This window comes from Dermacentor andersoni, chromosome 10, assembly GCF_023375885.2.
Source record: "Dermacentor andersoni chromosome 10, qqDerAnde1_hic_scaffold, whole genome shotgun sequence".
Classification (NCBI taxonomy): Eukaryota; Metazoa; Arthropoda; class Arachnida; order Ixodida; family Ixodidae; genus Dermacentor; species Dermacentor andersoni.
In genome coordinates, this window is record NC_092823.1 from 40,906,556 (window position 1) to 40,925,851 (window position 19,296).

A 19,296-nucleotide genomic window follows, 5' to 3' on the forward strand; every position below is an offset into this window, starting at 1 on the left:
GATAAAAGAATGTCGCTGCCTTTACGTTTATTCAGGTGGCTTAGCGGCAGCAGTATCAGTTTGAGAATCGGAGTTCAGTCAACATATATAGTTTCGCACGGCGATGTTTCCATAGCCCCCAGTATTTTGCATATTCAGATACTCGATATATTCATTCATGTATTGGAAATACACATACCGATGCTCCACTCGCCAGATGTATCATGATACAGACACAAGATACCCATAGACTATTGAAGATATTATCTAAGATACAAGCAGCTTTGATGCTGCTGAGCACTGTGTTTATCCCGTGTAGCAACGACCTTGTATTCGTTTCGGGTACTCTCAGATGACGCCTGACTGACCAAGCGCAATACGTAAAAAATGAGGCAAGGTTTAGCATGGACGAAATGAACTATGCATCTCTGAACGCCGATCAAGAGCGTAAATTTTGCTGCGATTGCGCCGTGCATGGATCGACGACCGGGACCTCTGTTCACGCGACATATACATAATCATCCCATTTTATGTCCACTGCAGGACGACCGCCTCTCTCTGCGCTCTTCAATTAACCCTGTCCTGCACCAACTCATTCCAACTTGCGCATGCGAATTTCCTATTTTCATCACCCTACCTAGTTTTCTGCCATCTGCGACTGCGCTTCCCTTCTCTTAGCACTTATTCTGTCATTCTAATGGTCCACCGATAATATATCCTACGCATTACATGACCTGCCCCGGTCCATTTATATCTCTTAATGTCGATTAGAATATAGGCTATCCTCGTTATCTCTCTGATTCACACCGCTCTCTTCCTTTCTATTACCGTTAGGCCCAACATTCTTCGTTCCATCGCTTTTGGCGCAGGTCCTTAGGTTGTTCACGAGCTTCTTTGCCAAGCTCCAAGTTTGTGCCCCATATGTTAGCACCAATGGCATGCATTGATTGTACACCTTTCTTTTCAATGGTAGTAGTAAGCTTCGAGTCAGGATCAAGCAATGTCTGCCATATGCGCTACAACCCATTTTGTTTCTGTAAATTTTCTTCTGATGATCAAGGTACCCTGTGAGTAATTGACCTAGGTAAACATACTCCTTCACAAACTCTAGAGGCTGACTGGCAAGCTTGAGCTGTTGTTCGCTTGCCAGGCAATAGAGCATTATCTTTGTCTTCTGCATATTATTCTTCAACCTCAATCTTACACTTTCGTTGTTAAGGTCTTCAATCATTTGTTGCAATTCGTCCCCAGTGTTGCTGAACAGGACAATACCACCTGCGAAGCGAACGTTGCTGAGATATTGACCATTGATCCTCACTCCCAAGCCTTCCTATTTTGGTGGCTGGAATACTTCCAAGCCTGCAGTGAAAAGCATTGGAGCGATTGTGTCTCCGTGCCTGACGCCTTTCTTTATAGGTACCTTCCTACTTTCTTGTGGAGAACAAAGACAGCTGCGGAATCTTTGCAGATATCTTCCAAGCTATTCACGTATGCCTCCTGTACTCCTTGATTACGTAATGCTTAGATGAGTACTGGTATCTCTACTGAACCAAATGCATTTTGATAATCTATGAAAGCCATATAGAAAGGTTGACTCTACTTTGTAGATTTTTCAATTACGTCATTGATGACATGGCTGTGATCCATTGTAGAGGGTGCCTTCCTGAAGCCCGCCTGTTCTCGTGATTGAGGGAATTCAAGTGTTGCCCTTATTGTATTGAAAATTATCATGGTGAAAATTTTATACGACACTGAAGGTAGGGCAATGGACCTATTATTTTAAATTCTCTAACGTCTGCCATATTGTGGATTAGTATAATGTTGGCATTTTTCGTTGGCATAATGTTGCCACTTTTCTGGAGCCCTTTAAGTCGTGAGACGTTTCGCATAAAGGATTGCAAGCTTTTCCAGCACGATATCTCCTCCATTTTTGATTAAATCGACTGTTATTCTATGTTGTCTTCACGATTTTGCCCGGTTCATGTCTTGCAATGTGTTTCTAACTTTATCGCAAGTTATAGAAGGAGCCTGTGTATCCTGTTTATTACTACTTCGAAAAGAGGTAGCTTGGCTAATCTGGCTACTGTAGAGGTTCGTATAGAACTCTTCCGCTGTTTTTACTATATCTTTGAAATTGCTGATGATATTACTCTACTTAAATTTCAGTGCATGCATCTTGGGTTGTCCTGCGCCAAGTTTCCTGCTCCCTGGTTTTATGCTTTGTCGATTTTTTGCTGCTTCCTCAGTGTTTATCGCGTTAGAATTACGAATATTCCTTACTTTCTCCGTGTTGATCAGTGTTGACAGTTCCGTGAATTTTATATAATCTCTTGAGATAGACACTTTCAGTCTTGGTCGTTTCTTTATTAGGTCCTTGGTTACTTGGGAGAGCTTGCCTACTGGTTGCCTTGGTGCTTTACCTCCCACTTCAATTGGTACTTCTGAAGCCAGCCTAGTTGCTATTTCATGCCTTACCTCTACATCAACTTTATCTCTGTGTTCTAAAGCTGCACATTTGTTTACAAGCACCAGCCTGAATTGGCCTGCTTTTACCCTTACTGCGCTTATGTTGGCCTGTTCCTTTGGACTAATTTCAATTTTTGTCTCTTCTATATTGAGGTAAATCTCAGACCTTACTAACCTATGATCACTGCACTTTATCGTACTTAACACTTCTAAACCCTGCACTATGGCGGAATCGGCAGAGAGTATGCACTGTATTTCATTTCTTGTTCCTTCATTAGAGCTTTTCCAGGTCCACTTCCTGTTGCTACGTTTCCTGAAGAAGGTATTCTTTACTCGGAGTTTATTCCTTTCAGCAGTTATACCAATATATCTCCTCTAGTGTTCCTAGAATCGATGCCGTAGTTGACAATTGCTTGTTCACCAGCCTGTCGTTTTCTCACTTTTGCATTGAGGTCGCCCATGACTACACTATACTGAGTTTTCATATTTCTGATCGCTAATTCAATATCGTGCTAACACTGTTCTGTTTTTTCATCATCGTGATTGAAGGTTGGGGCGTAGGCTTGTACTTGTTACCCCCTATTTCCTTATGGATTAGGAGTCCTACCCCGTATTGCTTCTTATCTGCTAGAGCGAAAACAACCACTTTATTTGACCAAGGGATTCAGGCATGTAGGTCCCAGGGTCTCCGCATGACCCCATCCAGAACACGTCTGTGAGCTTATGGAGTTGTATGACATGGACGGCGCGGTCAGTGACGACCTTCTGCCTGGCCGAGTCCGTCGAGCACAGCTGGGTCTGGGCCCTGGGCCCCGCGGGGGAGGGTCCCGAGGGCACTCGAGGAAAATGTGGGTAAGGATGGTATGGGGGCGAGTGTATTGAGCACAGGAAGGGGTGTGTGCTCCCGGGTGGATGCGGGAGAGGAAATATGGGGAGGGAAGGGTGCGGGTTTGGAGGCGGCGCTATAATATTTGGTGAAAATTGTCAAGGAATTGTTGGGTTGGAGGGTATAGCTGGTATTCGCCGCGATATGCCTGAATCAGCTCGCTGAACGAGTGCATGTGCTCCCGGGAAGAGCTCGACTCCAATGCCGCCGCCACCCGGTTGATGAGACCTCAGGCGGGGTCCTTGCCAACTTCGTTGCCAGGGTTCCCAAAGTGCGCAGGCGCGCAGATCAGTTCGACCGAGTGCGGCGGGTTTGTGGAGGGCGAGCTGAGAACGCGGAAAGCGGACTCGTCTTCGCGCAAAATTTAGGACTGCGGCTTTTGAGTCGGTAAGGACGTAGCGGGCACCAGTGTGTGTGTGAAGGAAAGCGCGATCTCCACTTCTTCCGAGGACTCCGAGGTGGATGCATCAGGAAGATGGAGAGTTGCGATGAGTTGGAGTGTAGTGAACGACTGGAACTGCCACGCCTTCGCCCGTGCAGGCCGCGTCCACCCGTATGACGTCCGCTTCAGAACCGCAGTGTTTGTGGAGAGCTTTTGCCTGGGCTTTGTAGCGGGTCGAATGATAGTTGGCGTGGGCGTTCCGCAGGAGCTGAGTTTGTGTGGGGAGGTATGCGAATTTGGAGTGTCCAGTATGTAACGTCCTGTGAAAGGTTGAGCTAAGCCAGTGTATTGTGCTTGTCTGTGGGCTTCTGTGAGTTCATGTGCGGTGTTGTGCAGCCCAAGGTGGAGAAGTTTAGTGGTTTGCGCGTTAGGGGGAAAGTTAAGGGCCACCTTGTAGGCTTTACAAAGTGTAGCATCTAGAGTGGCAATTTCTTCTTGTCGAAGTCGGAGATGTGAACTTGTGTAGAGGAAACGGCTGAGTGTGAAGGCACGAATGATACGACGTAAATCGCGCTCCTTCATGCCATAGTGTTTGCCGGAAACTCTGCGGATGAAGTTTGACAGCGCTTCAGACACGTGCTTGAGTTTCCGGATAGTGAAAGTGTTCTGGCCGTTGCTCTGGAAGTTAAGGCCCAGGATCTGGAGTGCGTTGACCTCCAGTATAGGGCGGTCAGACAAAGTAATGGTGACGGGAGCTGTGGGAAATGTACATGGTGATGGACGCATGAGAAGTATATGAGACTCTTCTGGGGAACAGGACATCAAAGCTTTGCGGGTGTTGTGGGATATTTGCGATGGTTTGTAATGTTTCCTCTACGTCGCCATAACTGCCGTGGGTGGTCCACAGAGTGTGCCTGCATAGAGAGTGTGGTGGTGATGAGGGATATTATGAAGAGTGTGGGCTAAGAGAATGAATGGAATTGAAAAAAAGGGAAAGGACAGAACCTTGCGGGGTGCCCACTCCGCCAAAAGTGTATAGACGGGACGCATAGCAGCCCATATGAACCTGGGCCATGCGGACCGAGAGGAACACTGGTACGTAGGCATACATGTGGTCGCCTAGATTGAGGGCAAGGGGAGAGACGCCATCATCAATTGGTGTTCTAGGCGATCAAAGGCCTTGGAGAATTCCAAGGCTAAGATGGCTTCAGTAGAAGCGGGGATGAAAGGATCAACGATAACGAGCGTCAATCGAATGTTATGACATGGCATCTTGGGCGGAGAGACATGGACGTAAACCCACCATGCTGTGCGCGTATAGGTTGTGGTCGTGCATATGCTGATTGAGTTTGTTCAAAGCAACATGCTCGAGCACTTTCACGAGACATGATGTGAGTGATATGGGGCAGAGGTTTGATATGGTGTGGGGTTGTTTGGTTTGGTGATGAAGATAATTTTGGCATAGCACCATGACTGTGGCCGGGTGCCTTTTCTACACCATTGATTAACATATTCTGCACTCTGTGTGGTCGATATATCATCCAGGTTACGGAGAATATAGTGTGTGATTCTGTTCTTTCCTGGTACAGAGCTTGTGCGGATATTTTGAAGGGCCATGCGGACCCCTTGCTCCGAAATATCGGTGTCCAGGGCGCCATTCGGGGCTCTTGTGGAGCGTGATAGAGGAGAGAAGGTGCGGAGTGCCGTGTGTTCTGTCTGGAGTTGGTACAGAAGGGTGTCGGGGGAGAGCGTGGAGTTGTGAATGAAGCATTTAATATGGTGTTGTGATGTTGTGCGTAAGTGTGTGAGGTCGACAAGGTGGGGTAGAAGTTACCATGCGTTCTTGGTAGAGAGGTTGCCAGATATACTCTTGCTCAGTTGACAATAGTTGGAACGGCACAGCGCCTCGGCGTGTGCAGCGATTTGTGTCTAGCGTGGCCAGTCGGCCGTTTAACTTTCTATTATCTTTCTGTCGTTTCCATCTCGGCAGGGTGTTGTGGTGTGCCTGCCAGAAGCGTGCTAGCCACGTGTCCTGTGTGGGGGTGTCTGGTGCCGTGTTAATGTATTGTGTGTGTGCGGTTATGTCATGTAGGAGAGATGTGACCCAATGATCAATGACTTGTATCGGGGTGACTGGGAGCTCTCGGCATGCGGACCGGATTGCATTCTATTTAATGGGACTGTAGGTGAGGAGTCGAGGGTTGCGTTGTGTGTGAGATATATGCATGGTAATAATGCAATGGACGCTACCGAGTGTGCGTTGCTCACGAGCCGACGAGAGTTCTTTGAGGCAACGGCTGATTGTAAGGTCCGGGTTAGTGTCCATGGTACTATTGCCGATTCGGGTTGGTGTGTAAAGGTTGTTATGTCTAGTGAAGCGCAGGTCTTGTATGGTAGACCAAAGCCTGCGACCCCGTGCTGTGGTGTACCGATAAACCCAGTCTGTATGCTGAGAGGTAAGGTCGTCTCCTAAGAGCAGAGGATTTCGGCCCGCGATGCGATGAATTTTCTGGAGTGCCGCATCGACAATGGTCATGGCCTAGTGAGGGGAGTGGTCATCATCGTCATCATCAGCCTTGTTACGCCCACCGCAGGGCAAAGGCCTCTCCTATATTTCTCTATCATCTGATTGATAGTGTGAATATGGTCTATTGTTGAGTAGCCTTTACTGAAACCTGCCTGGTCCTTTGGTTGACTGAAGTGTAAGGTGTTTCTGATTCTATTTGCGATTACCTTAGTAAATATTTTGTAGGCAACGGACAGTAAGCTGATCGGTCTATGGTTTTTCAAGTCTTTGGCGTCCCCTTTCTTAGGGATTAGGATTATGTTAGCGTTCTTCCAAGATTCCGGTACGCTCGAGGTCATGAGGCATGCATATACAGGTTGGTCAGTTTTTCTAGAACAATCTGCCCACCATCCTTCAATAAATCTGCTGTTACCTGATCCTCTTTAGCTGCCTTCGCCTTTCACATAACTCCCAAGGCTTTCTTTACTTGTTCTGGCGTTACTTCCGGGATTTCAAATTCCTCTAGACTATTCTCTCTTCCATTATCGTCGTGGGTGCCACTGGTACTGTATAAATCTCTATAAAACTGCTCAGTCACTTGAACTATCTCGTCCATATTGGTAATGATATTGCCGGCTTTGTCTCTTAACGCGTACATCTGATTCTTGCCTATTCCTAGTTTCTTTACTGTTTTAGGCTTCCTCCGTTCCTGAGAGCATGCTCAATTCTATCCATATTATAATTCCTTATGTCAGCTGTCTTACGCTTGTTTATTAATTTGGAAAGTTCTGCCAGTTCTATTCTAGCTGGGGGCGTGGTATATGTTGGCCATAAAGATCGGAGGTGTTTTACGTTTTGTGTGGATGATTTTGATGAGGACACATGCGTTGGAGGAGCTGATTGTGTGTTCTCGGTAATCGAGCGATGTATCAGTGTGGATACCCGAGGAGGCGTGTTGGTGGTGTCTGAGTCTACCGCATGGTAACTGGGAAAGTTGTCTTGGTCCTGTAACAAGTTGGGGTATGGCAGGCACTAAGATTTGCAGCAGCGCGCTTACCCCTAAAGCCGCGGCAGTTCCATTGCATTAGTGATAGGTGAATAGAATTATCCCGGCCCGCCATATTGGAGCGTGTATGGGGCGAGGATAGGTTCTCGTGGTGGTAGTTGAAGTGGGAGAAGAATAGTAGGTGGGTGTAGGATGGAGGTATGGGAGCCCCCATGTAAAGAGCAGGCATTTGTCTCTAGCCTCTGAAGGCGCATCTCAAATTGCGTAAAAGCATGTTTGAGAGTTAGCCTTAGGTATGTGGAAAGTGTGTCCATCTGTTGGTGAGGGCGAGAAGATAGCTGCTCGGTGAGTGTTGTGAATTTTGTTTGGAGGCTTGCCTCCAAAGCTGCAAATTTAGAGTTACATTTTTATTCCAAGTCTGATTCCAAGTAAGCGTCGTGCGAGTCCGATGTTCGTTTCTTTTTACGCGTAAATGAGGCGGGTGTGGTGGGTGTGCTGGGTGACTCCACAGTGGGTGGGACGATTCGTTCTAGGGGGACATGTTGGGGAGGGGGAAACAGGGTTGTGTGTTAAAAGTGTTGTGAGGCGGCTTACCTCCAGACGCAGTGCCCGAAGCTCCTGGTCACGGCGGTCCGGGGTAAGCGGGGTGTTGCTTGCTAGTTTTGTGGTCACGTTGGGCGTCTTCACCCTGTCGGTCCATGTCGGTCGGTCTGAGCTCTTGGAGCGCCATATTTCTTGGCGGGAAGATGGTTCCGGGTGTTCGGATCCTGCACTGTGCAGTAAATGGTGGTCATCTGGTCGCTGGAATCGTGCTTGGCATTTGGAGGTGGGCTTGGTTGTCCTACGGAAGTGGTGGTGCTTGCATTCCCGGGTCCCGGACAAGTGCGGGCCTTAGCAACTGATGCAGACGGTAGTGCATGTTGGGGTTGGCTCCTTAAGATTTAACTCACCGCATCTGGGGCACTTGAGCGTCCTAAGTTGGATACAGACACCAGTGCGATGGCCTGTGATCCGGCAGTTACTGCAGGTCTCGACCCTTCGCGTATAGGGCGTGCACAGATGCAGTCGTCCACTTTAAAAAAAATTTCGCGGAACGATGGCTTCACCAAAGGTGATGAGATCGAACGTGTGAGTGCCATCCATCGGGCGTCTAGTATAGTTGCATGGGGGTTGTGGGTGATCAAGTCTGCCGGAAGTTCTTGTAGAGATTATTTCCAGTAGGTTTTCGTAATAACTCCACTAACTGAGCCATCAGGGGGTACAATATACGCCGCAAAGGTATACTCAAGTTGGTCGTAGATAATGTTCTGGAGTTGTACGAGCTTGAGATAGTCATTTTGGTTCACCGCAGATACTATGCAAGTGTTATTGACGCGTTGAATCCGAAGTGTCAGCGTAGATGGGTCAATCAGTGCAGCGGCCTACATCACAGCGGTGAGGAGGTAGCGTGGCTGGAGCACCATCAGGTCAAGGCCACTCTGGGAGCGGAAGACGACATTTAGAATCATCTCAGAGATGAGCTGGCAATTGCTCGATCTTTTCTGCAGCTTTACAGAGGGCGCGGAGCTTCGTCGAGGAGCTCTGTAGAGCGGGAGTTGTGGCTGTCTTCCGCGTCTCTCGCGACTGACGCCGCGCCTCCCACACAGCAGGATCGGCCTTTTTATCGTGTATCGCTTATCTGGTTCCCCGGTTGTTCGCCTGGGTTCTCAGGACTTGGGTCCAGTCCCGAGGGTAATACTGGCTCTGGACCATGTCCGTACTTTGCGCCTGAACTTTCATGGAAGCCACAGTAGGGGATGTTGCGTCGCGGTGCGTCGCGAGGCCTAGCACGCCAGTGGCATAACGTCGCCGAGTTTTCGGGCCTGGTGTCCCCCATGGGGTTCACCGAAACCTCAAGAGGAGTCCGTAAAGAGCGCTCACCTGTATGAAGACGTTGATGTAGTTGTGGGCACTCGAGATACCAGCGCTTGGCAATTTTAACTCTCACATAGTGGAGCCGAAGCGAAAAATACCCCTAGTGCCCAATCCCGGGAAGAAGACGGCCCGTGGGAAATGGCGAGAAGGCCGCATCCCATATGACTCCCGGCGAAAGAGGCCCGGACAAGGGTGGTCGGTGAAGGTTGTGTCGTCTGGGTGGCTTCAGAGTGTCATGGATCTCGGGGCCGTGCAGATGTTAGGAGAGATGGAGTCGGGAGACAGGCGAGCACAGCAAACAGACTTTACTAAGAACAAACCCAAAATAAAACACACATGAACACTCAGTTAACTTCACACAACACTGCTAAGAAATGCAACGCCATAAAGAGCAAACGGCACCTTTGTCGCCCACTTAATGGTGGCTATGTCCTGATTGCCGGCCACGTCAGTCCTTAGTGCGTTTCGCGCGAGAATCCGGCAACCCTGGCCTATGGCTACATGCTAACAAAAAGGAACACTCTTACAAAGTTCCGTCGTCGCACGTCTCTCCAATTTCGATGCACGTCACCTCTTGGTCCCAGTCAGTGCTTCTGCCGACTTCGCAAGCTTTGTTGCCTTGGTATATCGACCGGCAGCTCCTCCGTCTCGGATGTCGGTGTCCCGAACTATGTCGGTGACGGGGCACTCCGGCCTCCCTGGTTAGGCCTAATGCCGTGTTCCACTGCTGCTTCTCCGAGTGCCGACGAGATGCCTCGAGGACTATCGTTCGTGCTGGTCTGCCTCTGAAGGGGGACCCAAATCCTGGAGTGTCCGGCACCACCGTTAGAGGCTGCAGCGGGTCCAAGGGATCTCGCTCGAACGTCGCCGAAATCTACGGCCACACCCTGCATTGTCAGCGTCACGGCCTTGGCCGAACCTCCATGGCTCCCGTCGCCAGTGCGAAGCTGACGCTCGAACCTTTTTGGCCCAGAGCCACGTCGATAATGCCAGCTCAGCGCCGCTTCTCTCCCGATCACAGTTCAGGTCACGCGCCTCGAGGGCTCGTGCCGTTTGGATCGATCGGCGCGCATCGTCCTCTTCTTCTCTTCTTGTGCCCCATGCTTCTTACATATGACACAAAGCGCGCCGACAACACGTCCGTTCACTTCGGCCGACCAATTGGAACTCTTCTTTCGTCGTCTTTAGCAGAGGACGTGGCCGTTAGTCAACACTGCATAAGCCTCAGCAGTTCCAATCTGACTAAGGCCAATAATATCCCACAATGCCTGATAGTTCCTCAAGGAGTACTGCTAAGCTAGCTTCACTCGTGAGGGTTCGTTTGTTGAACGTTGCCAGATTCCGTTTCCAGTGGCAGCCTGTCCGGTCCAGAGATTCTTTGCAATCTCTAGTGCGTTGCAGGTCTGGCCACCGCCTTCGCCAGGTGCTCCGCAGCTGCTGGGGACTGAGGGCCATTGGCGGATCGAATGAGTCATTTGGGAGGGAGTGACCGGATACTCCACCATGGAGGCCAATTCCTGTTCTGGTGATGGGGTGTCATTTGTTGAAGCTTAGTGGGTCTTCCTAATTTGGTTTTATGGCACTCCAATCTTTTGACTATGTCAGGCGCCACTCCAAGCCAGGAGATGTAGTGTACTGTAGGAGGATTTGAGCGTACGAATTTCAGATTAGTGGTCCGATGTTCAACCTCTGCTCCATGCCCCGTCTCAGTCACATGACAGCAATGGGAACACTTCTAATGGGTCACTTAAAAAAAGACCCTAGGATTTGAACTTCTGACTATAGCAATCGGGCAATCTAGATAGCTCAGTCATATAACCATGTATGCAGTGAGGTCACCTTATGGCGGAGAAGACTAGCCTAGACGATCCTACATGTCTAAAAAGGCCCTCGAATTATGCTCGATAGACGGGTTTTAGATAGGCAGGTGGCCACATAATATATGGATTTATATCGTGGTTCCGAACCGCACGTAAGCACGTAAGCAGGCAGCTATGAAAGCGGCTAGGTACACTGAACGTTTTCATCAAGCTTGAACAGCACTTAAAACGAGTAGGGAAAGAAATTATGGCGGTGAAGTGCGCCTCACTGACTCGGAAACCACGAGCCACGTACGCGTGGGGGCACGTCCATCTGCTGACTGGCACGCCCAGCTGTCCCAGTCGCAGTGGCTACCGAATCAGGCATGTTATGTCTTTCAATTAGCTATGTCAAACGTGCCTGTGACCCAGAGGGCGTCATCCGCCAAACATGGCTTGTACAGTTCGCGCAGGGAGACAGCCGTGCAATAAATGATTACAAGAACAAGTCGTGGCTTACATCTAGGGGCGAGCCATCGGCCGTGACTTGGGTGGACTGGAAGGAGAAAGCTATCACCAATTTATGCTAGAAAGCAGCGCAAACCTAAAGAAGCACTACTAAACGCGGTAGGTAGCACTATGTAGCACTATTCCCCAATGCTTCTAACAGCGTTGTTCCGAACCATGCGTAATGACGTAAGCAGGCAACAGTGGAAGCGGCTGGGTACACTAGGCATTTGTAACAAGCTTGAATAGCACTTAAAACGAGTAGGGAAGAAAAGAATGGTGGTGTGGTTTGCCTCGCTCACTCAAATTTGATAAATTTGGTAGATGCGGTTTAAGCAAGCAATCCTACCTGACCCAGCGAAGGGCGTTCCACGTAAAGAAAATACGTAATACAGTAAAAGAGTAATATTTGCCTACATCTACGCAACGATAGGAAAGCAAGGTACGTGGATCGTACGGTGCCGAAAATAAACAATGATAGTATAACACGAATTCGTTACATGTGGTTATAGCAAGCGATTCCATTTGACCTAGCGAAGGACGTTGCACGTCAAAAAAAAAGGAAAAAAAACTGCATTGTAAATTGGAGTCTATTGCAGCACAGAGCCCTTTGCCACCTTGTCAGTGATAAACCTTCACAGACAAACTTGACAAACCTTGAAAGCCTAGAAAGCTTTGAAAGATGAGTGAGAGAGTTTGAATTAGCAGAACGCTTATGGGTCCTATTGAAGCTGGGCCAACCTCTGGCACGCGAAAAAAAAAGCGCGAGTGCATAACAGGAGGGCTGCTGAGCGAGAGGAGGAATGGAAAAGAAAATGTATGTTATAAACCTTTTAAACATAATAAGCCAGGCTTCCAGAAATCATCTAAACATTTGACCTAAAGAACAACGACCTCCTTATTAATAATATATGAGTATAGCATGAACCAACTAGCCCAGCAACAAATTTTGTTAACTCCTTATTAATGTAGTCAGTTATTTCATTGTCGAAGAAAAATATACGTGCATTGCGGTAGCTCACCTTTTTCACTACCACCTTCTCTTGGGTTCCTTTGGGGTGTTTCAAAACCTTCCTGCAAAAGAACTCTTCGCGAACTGTTTGGCCAGGGAACTTCCTGTAGTCTTTCTGGTAGTTGTGCTTCGCCTTCACCTCTAGGCATTCCGATTTTAGCTTCCTGCGACAAACGAGCGTAAATGATTATTGCACTGGTTGACTGTGGGAAATACGGTGCAGCTTATTTATATTGGCCTTGTGGAGCTAAGGCATTATAAGGGCTTCTATGGGGGCCTCTTAGAAGAAGCGCATATTTTGGATAAAAAAACATGTTCGACCGTAACGCGACATCAGCATAAACTGCTAATGCTTGCGGAAAGTACTTGTACCTTAGTATGTTGTACTCATAAATTTTTGCATAATATATGCAGCGTGGAACTGCAAACACTTTTCAAAGACTTTCTTTAGATTCCTAATACGTTTGCATAATGTGTGTGCAGAGGCTTTTCTTCGATGTGGTAGACCCATCATTAGACAGTTTCAGCATAGGGTTCACCGGTGGCCATATGATAAAAACACAACCACTGTTTACCTTTTCCAAAGGTGGCGGGGTCTCACTTATATATATATTATATATAGGCTTTCTTAATGAGAGTGCGAAAAATTGGTCGGCAAAGCAATCGCAGCTCAGACTCACTTAGAAGTATATTTTTTTAGCTCGGTCACGATCAGCACCAGAATGCCCGTTTAGCGAAGAAAACGTTTTTCTCAAGTAAGATTGAGCTGAAATATTCAATTGATAAGAAAGCTACAAGTACTGATGCTAGGAGCGGGGAGAATACCTTCACCTTACAAGCGCACGAAATGAATGTGTGGCGTTTTTTTTCTTGGGGTGGTAAGAAAAGCCGCTGGGTTATATATAAGATATCAATCGTCTAAGCGTGCCACGTTTCAACAATGAGCAATTTTGATCAAAACGGGACACAGAAAAGCTACGTTGCTCTCTGCTTTAAACCTTTGACGTAGAAGTCTACGCACCTTCACTTTAAAACTAACCACGTAAACATTTGTGTAACATCGATTCCCAATAGTCAAGCTCCTCAAGTTAGGCGCATATGCGCAAAGGACAAGAACTGTACGTCATAATTCAAACCTTTGCGCACGGACATAGCCCGTCAGAATTGCCCATCGTTAGTTTATCACGGAAATGGCCCGAGCAAATCCAGGCCACTCGATAAAACGGCTCGGTGGGAACGCCAATTGGCTGAAGGAGACCAGCAGGTTGAGTCGCAGGTTTCTTGCGCCGCTGACACAGGTCACAAGATGATACGTAGCGGTGAACGAAACGATAAAGGTCCTTCCAGAAGAAACTTCGTCGCATGTCATCATAAGTACTGGAGACGCTTAAGTGGCCTGAAATTGAGGCGTCATGAAACTGTACGAGGACATATCTGTGTAGATGACGCGGGACAACTAGCAGGAGGTCTGCGCCATCGGAGTGCTTGTTGCGGTGGTAAAGAACGTTATCCTGAAGCAAGAGCATGTCGAGTGAGGAGTCGAGGGCGCCATCGGAGTGCTTGTTGCAGTGGTAAAGAACGTTATCCTGAAGCAAGAGCATGTCGAGTGAGGAGTCGAGGGTGCCGGATTGCAGACGATCAATAAGAGAGAGCAACGATAGATCTCTACGTTGTTCGTCAGCCACATGGATGAATTCTGTGGTTGCTAAGAAGTAGGTGTCGGGGTCTGTTTCAGTGGAGTCGGATGGTTCAACGGCGTAACGGGACTGGTACTCGGCGTCAGCGTACAACTTGCCAGATTTGTACACAAACGAAAACGTGTGCTCCTGTAATCGTAATGCCCAACGGCCGAGTGTCCCTGTGGTGTCTAAGTGCTGAGAGCCAGCACAGCGCATGATGATCTGTTATGACCACGAACGGCCGTCCATATTGGTACGAACGGAATTTCGTGAGAGCCCAGACGAGAGCTAGGCACTCCCGCTCAGTAATGATGTCATTTTTTCCGACTGGGACAGGTGGCACGGTTAGCTCCGTTCTGTGTTTGGGCGAAGATACCACCTATACCATGGCCGCTTGCGTCGGTGCGAAGCTCTTTTCTAGCCGCTGGGTCAAAATTAGCCAGCACAGGTGGTGCTGTGAGGGCAGAAATCAGCGATGCAAAGAGCGTTGCTTGGTCCACGCCCCCCCAAAAAGTCGCATCCTTTCTGATGAGGTCCATGAGGGGCCGACGAATGTCCGGGAAGTTGGGAACAAAGCGGCGAAAGTAAGAGCAGAGCTCAAGAAAGCTGCGTACTTAATGCGTGGACCGCAGAACCGGGAACTCGCGGACGGCACGGACTTTGGCAGGGTCTGGTTGGACATCCGAAGCATCAATTATGTGTCTAAGTTGGAGGCCAGCCCGGTGAAATATGTCGGGAATGGCCGACAGACGAAGGAGGTTGCTTTCAAAGTTGGGCGAGAAAACGATGACGTCGTCCAGATACCAAAGACAGCTCGACCTCCTAAGATCACGTAGAAGAGTGGCCATCATGCATTCGAAAGTCGCAGGCGTGTTACATGACCTAAAAGGCATGACCTTAAATTGGTAGAGGCCGTCGGGTGTGATGAAAGCGGTCTTCTCGCTGTCACGCTCTTCGACGGCAATTTGCCAGTGTCCCTTGCAGAGATCTAATGATGATAAATATCTGGCACCATGGAGGCAGTCGAGCGCATCATCATTTTGAGGGAGAGGATGCACATCCTCCTTCTTTACCTGATTGAGATGGCGATAATCGCCGCGAAACCACCAGCTGTTATCCTTCTTTTTCACAAGCAACACAGGGGATGCCCAAGGGCTAGAGGAAGGATCTATCACGTCTTTGTCAAACATTTTCTCTACCTCCTTTGGATGACTTGGCGCTCAGAGTCAGACACTCGGTTAGGTTGCCTGTGAAGGGGGATGGCATCTCCAGTGTTGATGCGATGGGCCACGACGTGTGTATGGCCTAGTGGATTGCTCTCAACAGCAAAAAATTCATGCAAGAAAATAGGACTTCACTTTGGGAAGGTAATATGTCAGGGGATATCATTTTCTTCACAAGTGCCTTGGTTGGCGCCGGTATGACAGGTTGTGGCATGGTGTCAGCGTCAGCAACGAATGCAGAAACTGCACGTTCTTCCAGCGGTGACAGTTCGGCTAGTAAAATTCATTGAGGAATCATATGGGTCGAAGTAAAAAAGTTGAGGACTGGAAGCATCATTTTGTTGTTGGCAGCAACCACTATGGTGTGAGTAAGTGAGATGTTGCGCGAGAGGATCAGATCTGTGAGGGGAGTGACAACATAGTCGACATCAGGCACTGTAGGAAACGGTGACAGAAGGACGTTGGTAGCAGAATGAGCAGGTAGTCGTAAAACTCCCCAGAACCTAGGCGAGTGTTACGTAATGCGGCGTCACCGGGGCCCATAGGCAGTTCGAGCCGCAAAATGCCGGTAGAACAATCGATGAGGGCAGAGTGGGTGGTCAAGAAGTCAATGCCAAGAATGACATCATGTGGGCAAGCGTCGAGAACGGCGAAGAGAACTGAAGCATTGTGGCCAGCAGCAGCAACGCGGGCAGTGCACCTACCAAGAACCGGTGTTCGGGCGCCGTCAGCTGCTCCCACAGTAGCAGAGACGGCAGGTGTCAGCACTTTTCGCAGGCGGCGTCGGAGCGTAGAACTCATAAGTGATATGTGTGTGCCAGTATCAATGAGAGCAGTAAATGTCACGCTGTCGACGCGAACTCGGAGCAAATTGCGGCTTGAAGTAGGGGTCAATAGAGGTTTTTCGGTCCTTGTCGTCAACGAAGCCTCACCTCCCGGAGCTGCACTAGCTAGTTTCCCCGTTGGTGGCCAGAGTAAGCGGCGGAGGGAGAGCGACGGCGTTGAGGGGAGCGCGACTGGCGACTCTGAGGTGACGGCAATTGGCTAGACCAGTGTCCTGGAGCGGCAATATCGGCGTACGTCGATGCAGAGCGCGAAATAGACGGTGATATTCATGGGCCGGAAGGTGGTTGCCGAGAAGAGGTGTGTTAAAAGACGGGTCACGATCTTGGAGGCGGTCACCGGGGAGCATGGTCGGTAATACCGACGATTGCGGCAGTGGCGTGAAATGTGGCCGACGCGAAAGCAAGAAAAACAGATTGATCGATCGTCTGTGGTGCGCGACTCAGATGGGTTTCTGTAGCGGGGTATGAACCACGGAGCGGAAGCGGCAGCAGCAGCAATTGGGGCAGAGAAGTGTTCTGCGTGAGGACTGGAAGCGCACATGGGCTGAGGTGCGTGACAAGTGGCTTGTGGAATGCCCATATTCGAAACCTGTTGACGAACGACGGCTTGAATGAGGGATATGATCGCCAAATAGTCGTGAGCAGGCGCCTGATAAGCGACTGGAGCTATGACTTCGAGCTCCTGGCGAACAATTCTGGTTATGTTGTTAGGCGTTGAGAACGGAGGGGACGTCACGGGATCTTAACATGAGGATGTCGCAGCCGTGTTCGGGAGTCCATGTTCGGTAAAGCGGTGAGTGATGCGTCTGCTTTTTGCTTGTTCAAACCAACGGCATCCGGTTATGATGAAGTCAAGCGTGCTGCATTGCTTACGCATGAATATGTTAAAGGCATTTTCAGCTATTCCTTTCAACACGTGACCAACTTTGTCTGCCTCTGGCATGTCTTTGTCAATGGTGCGGCACAAGGCTAGTGCTTCTAGGATATATGCGACGTACGATTGCGTCGACGTCTGAGCTATAGCTGGCCTCGAGTTCGTGCCGGGCTGTCATTTGTCGTACGACCGATCGCCCAAACAATTCGCGCATCTTCTCCTTGCATACGTCCCTACTCGTCAGTTCATCGTGCGTACGCGAGCTGTGCCCCGTAGGTACAAAATTATGTTGGCGAGCATTAGCCTCTCATCCCACCTGTGGTGCTTGGCTGCGCGCTCGTACAATTCGAGCCAATCGTCGACGTCATTGTTGTCCGTACCACAAAATGTGCCGGGTATAGGGGATACGAAAGGACGACGGTTGCCAGAGCCGCGAGGGCGGGCTGCGACGATGGCGTACTGTCTTCGGCCATGTAGGCGGGAAAAACGTGGCGTCGGCTCCGAAGATCGAGGGCAGGGAGGAATAGAGCCCGCAACGTCAACCAAAAAGACGTTACGGGAAGTAAATTCCACAGTAAACCGGCATTAAACGGCTAGCACTTGGCTAGACAAGACTGCACAAGGCACACAGGTTTTAGCAAGTCTATCAGTTGGACAGGAGAGGTACTCTGCCCCAGCGCCACTACGTCTTTGTCTTCACCACTGTCCATGACAATATAAATATATATATACATGTGTGTGTGTGTGTGTGTGTGTGTGCGTGTGTGTGTGTGTGTGCGTGTGTGTGCGTGTGCGTGTGCGTGTGCGTGTGTGTGTGTGTGTGTGTGTGTGTGTGTGTGTGTGTGTGTGTGTGTGTGTGTGCGTGTGTGTGTGTGTGTGTGTGTGTGTGTGTGTGTGTGTGTGTGTGTGTGTGTGTGTGTGTGTGTGTGTGTGTGTGTGTGTGTGTGTGTGTGTGTGTGTGTGTGTGTGTGTGTGTGTGTGTGTGTGTGTGTGTGTGTGTCGCAAGGTGCTGCTACCTTATGGAACTCGTCTACAAAGAACTTCCGAATAGAAATAACTTCAGACAATGTATGGATACACTGTACAGTAAGTTTTACAGTACAAATAATTTACCCATGAACAGATGAAATACTACAATGCGTGGCAGCTGTAGAGGTTGTTGAAGCAATCGACGTTAACAACAAGAACAATAAATTAATTTTCGGCATACAGCTTGCTGAGAAATCGAAAATGCGTTTTGTTGTTTTTCACTTGGAATTTTCTTCAAATTATATATGTTATTCTACGTGCACGCAAAAAAATTCCAAGACAGTTTAGCAGAGTCGCTAAACTGTCAATTTATGTGCGCGTTAAAGAACCCCAGGTGGTCAAAATTTCCGGAGTCCTCCACTAGGCCGCGCCTCTTAATCACAAAGTGGTTTTGGCACGTAAAACTCCATAATTTTTTTAGGAGTTGCGCGAAGGACTCACAGTGCCTTAGACTACGTCAATATGAAAGATGCCACTTCGCTGTTACCATATCGCCTACTTCAAAATTTAATGTATGGTTCAAACCAAATATTGTGCTACAGCTCACCCGAACGCGGTCCGTATCTTGTTCTCACTGCACGGAGAAAGCTGATATCTTTTCACTCCGCCGTCCACGTAGCTCATCAGGTATCCCTGAGACCAGGCGCATTCTGGATCTTTAGGCTGGGCTTCGTCATGTGGTGCTCCGAGTCTGCGCGATGAGTCGACAAATGCATTTATTGCTGATAGTCATTCTTCTGATGAGCGCACATGTTACTTAGACGTTGATTTTAAAGGAATAGCTGACGAAGCAAACTCTCTGGCTATTTTAATAATCATCCAAAATATTAGTAAACAAAAATCGAGCAGCTGGAGGTGGCCAGGGTGTCAAAAATATACAACGCAGTTGAATACACTTCATATCTTTCATGAAATTGAAGCAAAAGGATTTTCAACTTGGGTTTACTTACATATGCGCGAGCTCATGAGCCATCGTGTGGGTCCCGGTGTAAGTTCTAGCAGTGTCTTCGCCTTCGCCCACAAAATTGTGTGTGCAAACACCGTCGACAAATGCGAGTCCTACGGAAATTATTATAGCATTAAAAATCGTGTCAAGAACTACCCTTTCTGCTTAGAACTTGAACTTAACAATATGCAAGTTGAAGACTGACAAGAGCGTTCGGAGCACGCCACTACAAGCACACCAGTG

General features: G+C 48.7%; 1 protein-coding gene across 2 annotated transcripts in view; it reads right to left on the minus strand.

Moving 5' to 3' along the window:
• Positions 1 to 19,296, minus strand: part of LOC126519179 (venom metalloproteinase BumaMPs1-like) — a 67,025-nt gene that overhangs the window by 9,644 nt on the left and 38,085 nt on the right. For both annotated transcript variants that reach the window (XM_055065325.1, XM_055065324.1), the window contains exons 10-12: positions 19,058 to 19,166; positions 18,655 to 18,798; positions 12,468 to 12,621 (exon numbers count right to left, since the gene is read on the minus strand). In XM_055065325.1, the coding sequence (XP_054921300.1) occupies positions 12,468 to 12,621; positions 18,655 to 18,798; positions 19,058 to 19,166 (407 nt within the window). The remainder of the gene's footprint in view (positions 1 to 12,467; positions 12,622 to 18,654; positions 18,799 to 19,057; positions 19,167 to 19,296) is intronic.